This window comes from Phocoena sinus, chromosome 2 (assembly GCF_008692025.1).
Source record: "Phocoena sinus isolate mPhoSin1 chromosome 2, mPhoSin1.pri, whole genome shotgun sequence".
In the NCBI taxonomy this organism is placed as follows: Eukaryota; Metazoa; Chordata; class Mammalia; order Artiodactyla; family Phocoenidae; genus Phocoena; species Phocoena sinus.
The window spans coordinates 168,007,505-168,020,794 of record NC_045764.1 but is presented as its reverse complement, the minus strand read 5'-3'; the positions used below and the strand labels follow the sequence as shown (position 1 = coordinate 168,020,794).

Here is a 13,290-nt window from a genome sequence, read left to right as displayed (position 1 = left end):
CACACTACTATATATAAAATAGGTAAGTAATAAGAACCTACAGTATAGCACATGGAACTCTATTCAATACTCTGTAATGACCTATATGCGAATAGAATCTAAAAAAGAGTGGATATATGTATATGTATAACTGACTCACTTTGCTGTATAGCAGAAACTAACACAACACTGTAAATCAACTGCATTACAATAAAAAATTAATTTAAAGAACTGAATGTGAAATACATTTTCAGGCCAAAAAAGAGAAACAGAATTTGTCACTAGCAGATTTGTACTAAAGGAAATACTAAGGGGTATTTTTCTTCAGGCAGAAGAAAAATGATTCCAAATGGAAACACTATAGGCAACAAAAAATGATAAATATGTGGGTAAATCTAAATAAATATTGATTATATAAAACAGTAATAACTGTGAGTCTTGAAATACATAAATAATTTAAATATCTGACAACAATAACACATAAATAAGAGCTCATATTATCAGAAAGAAGGTAAAAATACCAATGAACATTAAACTTCGGTAATGTGTCTTCGTTATAATCCCTGAGGTCACTAACAAAGGAAAAGTAAAAGAGAGTTCCAAGCTAACGGGACGGGGCGGAAAGTAAAGTAATAAAACCACTTCATTAATTCAAAAAAAGGAAATAATTGACAAAAAAAGAACACCAAACAGAAAAAACAAATAAATAGTAAGATAATATATGCAATTAAAAGTAAATGGATGAAATGTTCTAATTAAAACAGAGTCAGATTGGATAAAAAATAAAACCCAAACATGTTGTTTACAAAATTAATCTAAAACATTAGGATAAACCACAGAGTGGAAGAAGATATTTCAATACATAACCAACAAAGGACTTGGATTCAGAATACATAAACATTAGTTTGTGGTATATTATATGGATATACCACAATTTGTTTATCCATTCACCTGTTGATGGCCATGTGGATTATTTTTCGTTTTGGTTATTACAAATAGAGTTGCAATGATATTACTGCAATAATTACAGTTGTAATTACTATTATAATTATATACAAGTATTTATATAAACACTTGCTTTAATTTCTCTTAATCCTTAGACGTGAACTGGTTGAGTGATTCAATAGGTGTATGTTTAAACTTCTGAGAAACTGCCAAACTGTTTCCCTAAGTGGTTGTACAACTTTATTGATACACTTCCACCAACAGTGTATAAGAGTTTGAGTTTCTCCACATTCTTGTCTATACTTAGTATTATCAGGGTTTTTTTTAGTACATATACCCTAACAGGTGTATAAATTTATTTGCATTTATCTAATGACTAATGATACTGAACATCTTTCGTTTATTGGCTATCCACAAATCTTTGGTGAAGTATCAGTTTAAATGTCTTGCCTTTTTTTAAATTGGGTTGTTTTATTACTGAGTCTTGAGAGTTCTTTGTGTATTCTGAACACATATGCTTCATCACGTATGTGATTTATATTTTCTCCCATTCCATGACTTATTTTTCATTCTCTTAACTGCCTTCTGAAGAGCAAAAGCTTTACACTTTCATGAAATCAAATTTATCAAATTTTTCTTCTATGGATCATACTTTTAGTGTCATATATATAAAGAAATCTTTGTGTACCCAAGGTCACAAAGACTTAGTCTTATGTTTTCTTCTAGAAGTTTTTACGATTTTAGTTTTTAACACTCAGGTTTATGATCTATTTGGGGTTAACTTCTGTATGTGGTACAAAGTATGGACTTTTTTCTCAACTGACCCAGCACTATTTGTTGAAAGGACTATCGTCTCTGCAATGAATTGCCTTTGTACCTGTGTTAAAATCAACTGGGAACATATCTATGGGCTTTTAAAAAATCTCTCCGTATCTCCCACTGATTTGTCTTTATACCAGTATTCATAGTCTTAATTGCTATGCTGTATATTAGGTCTCAAAATCAGGTAATAAAAGTCTTCCAACTTTCTCCTTCTCAAAATTGTTTTGGCTATTCTAAGTCCTTTGCATTTTCATATGAATTTTAGAATTCACTTACTTTCTACAACAGAAAAAAACCCTAACGTGCTGGAATTATTATTTTGCATTAAATATATAGATTTATATTTATATTTATATATTTATATATTTATATAAATATATAATAATACTGAATCTTCTGATCCATGAACGTGGTGTATCTCCGTTCACTTCGTTCTTTTATTATTTCTCTCAGCAATGTTCTATAGTTTTCAGTATACAGGTCTTAACACATTTATCAGATTTATCCCTAAGTATTACATACTTTAATTGTTTAAGAAAAACTTCAATTTCCAATTGCTTATTGCTAGTGTGTAGAAATACAATTTATTCGTACATTTATCTGGCATCCTGCAACCTTTCCATACTCAGCAGTTCTAAATATTTTTCTTTTGTAGATTGCTACATAGATGACAATGTCATCTGACAGAAAAAGGCAGCCTTATTTCTTTCTCTGAAATGTGGATACCTTTCACTTCTTTCTGTTGCCTTTCTGCACTGGTTACAATACCTAGCACAGTGTTGAACAAATGCAGTAAGAAGTGTACACTCTTGGCTTGTTCCTGATACTAGGGGAAAACATTCAGTCTTTCACCTTTAAGTACGATGTTACCTGCAAGTTTTTCACAGAGGAGGTTCCTATCTACTCCTAGTATGATAAAGTTTGGGGTTTTTTTCTCCAGGAATGATGTTGGGTTTTGTCACATGCTTTTCCTAAATCTACTGAGATGATCAGATGGTGGCATTCTGTTTTTTGTTTTGTTTTAGTTTGTTGATATGATGACTTATACTGATTAGATTTTGAATTTTAAACCAACCCTAAGTTACTGTGATAAACCCTGATTGGTCATGATGTATTAGCCCTTTTATATTGCTGAATTTGATCTGCTGTTTTTCAAAAGATGTTTGCATCTAAGTTCATAAGGGATAGGCATCTATAGTTTTTTTTGTAATGTCTATGTCTTATTTGGGTATCAGGATAATGCTAGCCTCCTAGAATCGCTTGTGAAGTTCTTACTTTATCCTCTATTTTCTGGAAGAATCTGTGTAGAACTGTTATTATTTCATTTACATTTACCTTAATTTTTTACCACTTCTGGAGCTCTGCATTTCTTCACGTAAATCCAATTTCCATTTGGTATTATATTACGTCTGCCTTAAAGAACCTCCCTCACCATTTCTTATAGTGTAAGTCTAGTACAATGAATTCTTTCGATTTATTTGTCTAAAACCAAAATAGTTTTTTGCCTCCATCCTTGAAAGGTATTTTCACTGGGTACAGATTTCTTGTTGACCTTTTTTGCTGTTTTGTTGCTTTTGCTTGCAGTACTTTTAATACACATTCCACTGCTCCCTGGCCTGCATATTTTCCGACCATAAGGCTGCTTAGTTCTCACATTTGTTCCTCTATATTTAACGTTTCTTTTGTCTCTGGCTGTTCCCAAGGCTGTCTCTTATTTTTCATTTTCAGCAGTTTGATCACGATGTACCTAGGCGGACGGTGTGTGTGTATTTACCTTGCTTGGCGTCCTCTGAGCTTCTTGGGTCTTTGGCTTGTTGTCATTGATTAATCTCAAAGAAGTCTTGGCCACTATTTCTGCAAATAGTTCTCTCTTCTCTCATTCTGAGACTTTGATTGCACGTGTATTATACCACTTTATACTGTCTCAAAGCCACTGAATGCTCTCTTGCATTTTTTCATTATTTTTTATCTTTTTGTTTGTTTAGATAACTTCTACCTTCAAGTTCACTGATTCTTTCCCCAGTTGGCCCTGTTGGAGAAACACTTCATCTCTGATATCATCCTTTTTTTATTTCTAGGATTTTCATTTGATTCTTTTATAGTACCCAACCCGCTGCTGAAATTCCCTGTATGTCCGTGCATGTCACTGTGAGGAAGTGGGCAGTGCTGTGTCCCCTGTCCCCCAGCAGCAATCATCACCATACCTGCATCACCAGAGGAGGTCCTCTCCAGTCTCCTACCCCGGCCAAGGCAAGCAGGCCTGGGGAAAAGAGCTCACAAGTGAGTGCAAAGTTCCCTTGAGTCTGCAGCTCTGAGTTATTCCAAACTGACACACGAGCCCACAGATCAATCTTTAAAAACTTGTCCAAATTTTAGCTGATTTTTTCTAACAATTCTTTGGGGTGGCCACGTCTTCCTCTTACACTCTTGTCAAAAGTCAGTGTCTCTGTGTCCCATCTTTCCTCAGAGAGCTCCTCTGAATACAGTCCACTTGATTGCTTTGTGACCACTTCTGACGGGCTCAGGAAAAGTTATGATGATGTGAATTTTGTGAACATGCCATTGTTGTTAGAATGGGAGTGATGTTTTCTTGCACACGTCTATATCCTAAGTAGAAGTGGAACTGATTGCTTTGCTTCTGAGCCTTGAATATTCCTTACTCTCTTATAAGCTTAACCATACATTTAAAAGAATGCTTCTTGTACTTTATCTAGAGCTTCTAGATGTTCTGATTTGGGAACATATTCTAGGCTATCCGCTTCACCACACTGCCAAAAGCCTAGTTAATCCATACAGTTTTAAATCAAACATTTCAGACCTTTATTACAGTGGAGCATGTGAATATCTTCTTTGTTTTAGAGTCTTGCAAGGATTGTAAATTAAAATATCCATAAATTATCCTTTGTATCATCCAAATGCCTAAAGTCAGAAACAATATTCAAGTATTTCTGTGATAACGGTGGTCCCGTTATCACAGAAATAAAAGATTTTCTAATTAAGAAATTCAGAAGTTCCAGCTCATTTTTATCTTAGGCAGGATAAAAATAACATGATTGAATGACTAAGAAGCACATGTGAGAACACTGGTCTCCACTAGAATTTAGCTTACTGAAAGGGAATATTTTTAGATCTATTAAGAATATTAGCTTATGTAACTTTTTATAAATGCCCAGAAAAAACTATATTTGCAGCCAGTGTTTCCACTGAATTTACTACTATTGTCTAATAATTAATGATGTTACTCTATTTTGTCCTTAAACACAAATGGATATACATAAAAAGATATAACACCGACATTATTTTCAAAATGCATTGTGATCAATGTATTTTTATTTTTCAGCTGTAAACCATAGAAGAAAGAGTCATTTTATACCATCTGTCCATGCTCTCTAATTCCTTTGGTTAATACTACTTCTTTTTTTTCTTAGTGAACTGGAAGAATAAGTTACACAATTTTATGCTTCCTATCCCGCAAAAACTCCTCATAAGGTCAAGTCTGACCCTGATGATTTTTCTCCATCAATCTGACATTATAGGAATAACTTCACTTTCTTCTTCACCTTACTTCACATGAGAGTGTCGTTCAATGCTAAACCTGTCAGTAGAGTCCTACTCTACTGCGGGCCCTTTATGACCTGTAGGGAGTTAGAACATCATGTCCTGCTTATTATGTATAACTGTGTTGCCTTTACAAAATCCTTGTGCTTTTTTCAGAACTTAACTTTTAACTTAACTCACAAAACATCACCTAGAGTGAGGAAGACAGGTACTTTTATTTTTGAACTGCAAACCAAAGGAAAAAGCAATTTGTATCATTTGTTTGTGCTCTTTAATTCCTTTAGTTAAGACTATTTCTTTTTTCCTTGGTGCACTGTAGGAATAAATTATATAATTGTATGCTTCAACAAAATATCTAGTCAAAACACTGAATTTTTTAAGCCTAGATTTTCTCAACTGTCAAATGAGAATAAATACATGGTGTGGAGTTGTTATAAGAGGTTTAAAAGGATGTGTCTAAAGCACTGAGCACAGGGCCTGGCCCACAGGAAGGGTTCCTCACATTATTATTATCGGTTATTCACATATCCGTGCTACTTGAAATAGACCTTAGAAAGTAAGTAAAGCTTTTAGTAACAAATATATTTATTTACATAGTAAAGGCTATCTATAAAAATTTTAAAATAAACTTTTAAAAATCTACCTCTATTCAGTAGATATAAAATGCTCAAATAATCACATTGGGAAAAACATAATATAATAAAAGTAGAACTAATGAATATTTTCAGAATCAAAAGATTCGTAGACCACATCTACTGATCTCAAATGATTAAGTTTCATATTGATGAATTATGTCTCTTTTATCCTTTCCCTAGTATATATCTTTCTCCCACTCCTCCCCCAAAAACGGTCTCTCTAGAAACGTAAGTCAGCATTATATCACTCCACTGATATCCTGTTTTTACTTCTCATCCAAAAATGCCATTAGTGGATCAAGTGTCACTGGTCTTTCAGGTAGACACTTATTGTCTCAGAATATCAAGCTCAATCAATGCTCATTTTAAAATTATTTTTGAGTGCCTGTTTTTGCCAAGCACTGTTCTAGATTCTGGGGATACAGTGATAAATCAGACTGACAAGTCTTCTGCCCTTATGGAAGAAAGAGAAAAGAAGGGTAGGTGATGAGATCAGAAAGCTAGTCAGGGTCATTTTAGGGCATGGTAAGGAGTTTTACTCTATCTGAAATGGGAAGTTACTTGTATTACTTTCCTGTGGTTGGTATAATAAATTAGCACAAACTGAGTGGCTTAGAACAACAGAAATGTATTCTCTCACAGTTCTGGAGGCCATTAGTCCTAAATCAGTATCACTCAGCCAAAATCAAAGTGTTGGCAAGGACACACTCCCTCCAGAGGCACTAGGTAGAATCAGTTACTTGCCTCTTCCAGCTTCTGGTAGTTGCTGGCATTCCTTGGCTGGTGGCCTCATCACGGCAATCTCTGCCTCTGCCTTCACACTGCCTTCTCCTCCATGTCTGGGTCAAATCTCCCTCAGCTTTCCTCTTATAGGGATACATCTGATGGCATTTAGGGCCCACCCAGATAATCCAGGATAATCTCCCTGCCTCAAGATCCTTAACCACATCTACAAAACCTCTTTTTCTAAATAAGGTAACATTTACAGGTTCCAGGGATTAGGACCTGATATCTTTGGGAGGCCACTGTTCTGCCTACCACACCACTTTAGTAGTTTTCATTCAAGAAGAAAAGATATGACTGATCTCTCTGAAAGATCTTTAAGAGATCTCACTGAAGAAAAAAATTAACTATGTGAGATGATGGAGGTATTAGTTAATTTGATTGGGGTAAGCATTTCACGATGTATACATATATTAAATCATCACACTGTACGCTTTAAATATATACAATTTTATTCATCTAAGTAATGCGTAAATTGATGCTAAATAAATGAACGATCTCTGGCTGAATGGGCTCCAGGGAGCAAAGGGGAAGCAAAAGGTCCAGTAAGGAGGCCTCTTGCAATAACCACAAGACAGATGACTCAGGCTGAGGAACTAAAATTATATATTACATATTTGTTGCAGTCATTATGAGCTAATGAAGAGGTTGTATAGCAGTTAAGAGAGAGGACCCAGGAGTCAGACTCCCTATTCAAACCTAATTATACCACTTGCTAGCACCGTGACTTTGGGCAAGTTACTCACCTAAGTTGCTTCTTCCTCAATCAAGTGACCCTTACAGAACTGCCATGAGCATTCAAAGAGATAAAAACGTGTAAAATGTTTGACAGAGTTCAGTGTCTGACACATTGTCAGACCTCAATAAATGACCTACAGTTATTTTTATCTCTTCCTGACGTTGCACATTTTTTAATAGACAATTTTACGCCTTATTCTGGTTCCCAAAATAAGTGAAAAAACGATAACAGGGTTCAATAACTCAACAGGTAGAGACTTTCTTTTTGCACTTCATTTATAAAGGAGTCACTGATATTACATGGTTAATTATATCATTACTATTTCACATATTATAAAGGACCACAGTATTTCAGAAATTTATCCTGACAAAACAAATTCTTTCATTTCTAGACAACCAGAAGTTCAAGTCAAATCTAACATCCAATATTAATTCAACTTAATATATTGTGGAAAGAATTCAAACTTAATCAATAAAGACCACAGAAAAAACCTGTTTTCCTTTTCAAAAGATACCCTAGGATGAAATCAAATAAAACAGATATAACTACTACAGTTGTTCCTTGAACAATGCAGTTTAGGGGAGTCAACCCTCCAGGCAGTGGGAAACCCACATATAACTTTACAGTTGGCCCTCCCTCCATATCCCAGGTTCCGTAACCACAGATTTAACCAGCTTCTGATCGTGTAGTACAATGGCACATGTGTATTGAAAAAGTCCAAGCATAGATGGGCCCAGCCAGTTCAAACCCGTGCTGTTCAAGAGTCAACTGTATATTCAGAAGTGTCTCATATCTAGAATTAGATAGAGAATTTAAATTGGAGGTCAAAATATTTCCTTTCTGGACTCTTATTTAAATTAACCTTGAGACGAGTGATCTAACTGCACTATCCTTCATCATCCACTTAGATATAACTTAGAAAGTAAACTGAAGAAATACTGTGGGTTAGCTCAGTTCTAATCGTGCCTCTCTTTCTGCCACTTTATTTTTAACCTTAAATTCCTTCATCTCTAAAGCAGTGAAAATAGCAACCTATTTTTTAAACCACTTTTCAGTCAATTCATTATTGTAAAGATAAAATACAAATAAAAAAACACAAAAACAGAATGAAAAACATCTTGTTTGGTGAATTTCTATAATACATAAGCCCAGAAATATCTCCATCACTTTATCTGATGTTCTTTAAGGTAAAGAGAAGGTACAGCAGGAGTTCTAAAAGCGGCTTATACTACTGTTATAAATATGAAAAGAATCTGGGCAATGATTAACTTCTTACATAAAATAATTATTATTCATGTCTTTAAAGTCTCTAAAAATAAACCATTCACTGAAGGTTAGCACTGGAGCGTATTCCAACTATTTTTCCCCATCGATTTAATAAATTATCAACCAAGACACTCAAAACCAGCAGAACCATACAGAAGCTCAAGCCAGAAATAATCTGGAATTCATCCCTCGCTTTCCACATCTGATCCATTATGTAGTTCATTCTCTCCCAATAAATGCATCTTGGATGTATCCACCACTCTATTGTCCTAATTAGCCGCCCTCATGCTGCAGCTTCCCAACTCCTGCTCCAATCCACCCTCCACACAATTAGCAAATGATCATTGTAGCATGTCCGTGGGATAAGTCACCGCCCTGCTTAAAGTCTTCAGTGGCTCTCCACTGTCCTAGGAAAGAGCAACACTTGCATATGCTCCGTCACTGTCCTCTCTTCGATTCACAACCCACCCCCACCCACTGGACTCCAACCACGCTTACCTCTCGCAGTTCCACCAAACTCTTCCTGCTCTCTCTGCCTGGACCACTCATTCCTGACTACTCAAATGGCTGTTTCCTCCTATCCCTTCAGTTTTCAGTTCCTCAAAGATGTGTCCTTGTCCTTGACCTCCCAAAGCATAGTCAGTATCCTCCCACTTTCCCAACTCCCCCAATGGCCCCCTCACTTGATCCTGTTCTTTACACTCACTCACTTGTTTAATGTCTGTTTCCCCCTCTGGAAACGTCCTTGGGGTTGAGTTCTCTGTTTTGTTCACCTCTGTTTTCTCAGTGCTTAGAACAGTGCCTGGCACACGGGAGGTACTCAGTAAATTTTTATGAATGAATGAATGAGAAGGCCGTTATTACTAAATGCTCATTTTGAGACACAAGATTGCTTTTTTTATAAAATTAGCTAAGAAACTATGGCCATGGCAAGAGTGAATAAAGTGGCTATGTGCAATTTTTGTCATACTTTTATCAGTTGGAAGTAACCACTCACAGAAGCAAGGCAGAATTAAAGAAGGTTCTGTGAGTACCAACAAGTCTTAATAGTATCTGAATACTATGATTTTAAATGATTTGCTCATAGGTTTTAGAATTTGATGTGGGGTTGCTTAAATGTTTAGCTGCCTACATTTTATATTAAACCCTCCATAAAAGTCATTATTATTGCCCCCATAAAGAAGTGCTTCCCATTTGCTTAATTCTTCAGCATTTTTACATAAATCAGAATCACACAATTAAATACTCTCCTATGCTTGTTCTTTAATTGTTTTCCATAGTCTTTATGTCTTCCTGATATAGAATCTAATCTGGGGCTGTTTTCTACCTTTTTTAGTACAGGGCAAAATAAATGAGAATCCTACATAAATGGCTGCTACTAAGATTTTCTTAGTATATATTCATTAGTATACATTTTCTTTACCTCCCTTTCTTCAGTTAATCTTCTGTATTATGAATTAAACTTAATAACTTTAAAAGCTTAATAAAATCTTACCCTCTCTAACTCAGTTATATAGTTTCTGCAGAGACATTTGATTCTTTGTATAAATATGCTCTATATGTGAGTATATAATATTCTTTATACATTCCCATGAAATCAAGATTTCTCAGGAGTTATTATTTAGTTAACTTTATTGTGAACTCATTAGCAAAGGATTTTTTTCAAAATAATTTAGAGACCACCTAAAGCTCACTACTCTCTATGCTTCATCTTTTACTCTTGCTTTATGAAACTTTTAACTTGCAGTATGCGGCCTGTGGTCTGGATTTAGCCTGCTCAACACAGAGTATACACCGTGCTCAATATTTTTAGCTTTAAATTTCATTTGCTTATGCACAATAACTCCTTAGTTAAGACGACCTAACCACCTGTTCCCTTCTACTACTGTTTAACTGGTACTCCCAGGTGACATGCTAACAAGCTTAGGTCAGTTAATATCACTTCAGTTGAATGTGAAATTAAACCTAGACTGTGTAGACTTAATTCCATTGAAATTATGGAATGATTTGGGAAAAACAGACATGAAAAAGCTTCATTCACTTTTGAATCACACATGATACTAAAACAAACATCTTCTCAATTCACCACCGTAATCAGTAAAAAAAAAAAAAAAAAAATCCATATCGCCTGCATAGAAACGTGGACATCTTATAAAAATAACGTGGTATATCCCTGATCTACATCACTGGAAACATGCCATATATGCCTAAAAATAAAACCCAAGGACACACTAATAATTACAGTATTTTAAACACATATAAATTAATTTAAACTTTATAAAAAAGTTAAACCAAACAGAAAGTCAAAGCAAAGTCTACAAAACTCACTATTAGCAAACAGAATCCCCATTAGTAGGTAACCTCCCTGATCCCATTAGTATTATAAGCTCCCTGAAGACACAAAGACATCATCTGTTCTGTTCATTCAAGTTCTAATGAAGAACAGCACTTTGCACATGTTACAAATAAATAATAAATAGCATGTATTAAATATTTAATATTATATATTAATAATGAGTAAATATTAAATAGAGAAAAGAAAGTTCTAGTAGATCAAATATTTTATTTATGGCAGGAAAACTAATTCTGAAGGAATTTAGGAAGCAATTAAATATAAAACTAAAACTGCAATGGCCACAATTCAATCTTTAGCAGGCACCACGGTGATTATTAGGACTATCAGTTAAACCATATTATAAATGTTCTAGAAATACTATTAATATATATTTAAGTCAACAGAATACCAAATAAGGTAGCTATGATTTTATAAGACTAAGATTTTTTTTGAGCTACTGAAAACATTATAATGTCTCTACTGAGAAAATGATTAACGAAATCTTTACAGTTTAAGATCTAGATTTCTCCATTTCCATCAGCTAATTTCCTTAAATATTTTCAACATAATTCAAAATGTTTATCATAATACTTCCTCCACTCAAGGATTAGGTACAAAAGATCAGCCATCGAAAGCTCTGAAAATTTCTCCTGACAATGACAACGTACTACTGGGAAAAAAACGGTGAATTCAAATCTTATTTCACAGCAACTTACTCTGACTTTTGGCAAGATTCTCCGAAGTGTCTCAGCAGGGTTCTGTCGCATCAGAAATGGAAGATTTGCAATCACGCTTGTTCCTTGGATATCTTGACCAGCACTTACAAAGAAAACACAAATTTTAAATTTGTAACTATAAATTTGTAATTATAATTTACATTATAAAAAGCAGGGATTAACTTCAAAACAACTGCTTTTTAATAACGAACACTCAGACTTCTGACAGTTTTAAACTTTAAACACATCATCTAGATATACAAATAAAGCCAGAACTGAAATTTCTGGCTTTTTAAGTCAATCTTATAACAAAGGCATGAAGATATTAATTATGCTTATGCTAAAACAAGATTCTCTATCTACACACACATCTTGCTGAAGTCTAAAAATTTTGAGACCATTATTAGTTACTTTAAAATTCTACCTTATTTTTTCCTGTGACCTGCCAGTTTGCTATACTTTATAAAAATATAAATGATAAATTTCATTATGGTAAAATATTAATAATCATAACAACAGCAGGGACAGCAACAAAATCAACTACAGCAGAATCATACAACTTTCTTCTAGGACAATGAAACTACCTATTGCACTAGACTGAGTCGCCAGAAACTTAACGATATATATTCTATATTCTTAAAAGTCAGTAGGGTATATTTATATGGTACCTTTTTGACAGAATATTCATTAGGTCACTAAGGTTTTACCAAAATAATCTGTGATACTCTAGTGGCCTAAATACCTCAGAAAAAGTGTTCTGATTCTTCCAAAAAACCACTTCCATGCAAACAAATTATTTGTTTTTAAAACATAAGCTAACCAACATAAGTGGTGCAAGTACTTGAAATGTATATAAAAGATGCTAGTAAACGTGGCACCACCTCAGAGGGAAACTCCACCTATCCTTAACTGATACCAATTTAAATGTTAATTACTGATGCCGTAATATTTATTTACCTTAACTAAAATTATTTTTACTTAACTCTTCAAATGGAATTATTTATTATAGGTATATAAGACCATAACATGGTTTTTAAAAGAATTTTTAAAGCATTATATTTATCTGCTTCAGAGTTTTATAAGTTCTGTTAATAAGCAGAATATTCTGATTAAATGAAGCTGCCCTGCTGTGAAAAAAGGCTTTTTCCCTGCTGCAGTACGGTAGGCTGTGAAATACAGGTCAGCACAATCATTCCACTATTCTCATCACTCTCTAAGTGAACACTTTAAAAGACAAAATCAAGAAGGAAAAGAGAAGGGAGGGAAACAGGAGACCCATGCCAAGGTGAGGAGGAGATCAAAAGAGGGAAATTAAAACTGCATATAAGGTACTACTTGTAGTGGATTGAATAGTGGCCCCCCCAAAAAACATGGCTACACCCTAATCCTGGAAACTGTGAATGTTATCTTAATTTGAAAAAGGATCTTAAAGAGAAATGTAAATCAAAACTAGAATGAGGTATTACCTCACACTGTTAGAATGGACATCATCAGAAAATCTACAAACAGTAA

The 13,290-nt window shown here is 34.3% G+C and overlaps 1 protein-coding gene across 2 annotated transcripts in view; it reads right to left on the bottom strand.

The window, feature by feature from the left end:
- Positions 1-13,290, bottom strand: part of LOC116749069 (serine/threonine-protein phosphatase 4 regulatory subunit 4-like) — a 65,306-nt gene that overhangs the window by 11,629 nt on the left and 40,387 nt on the right. For both annotated transcript variants that reach the window (XM_032623027.1, XM_032623026.1), the window contains exon 3: positions 11,779-11,881. In XM_032623027.1, the coding sequence (XP_032478918.1) occupies positions 11,779-11,881 (103 nt within the window). The remainder of the gene's footprint in view (positions 1-11,778; positions 11,882-13,290) is intronic.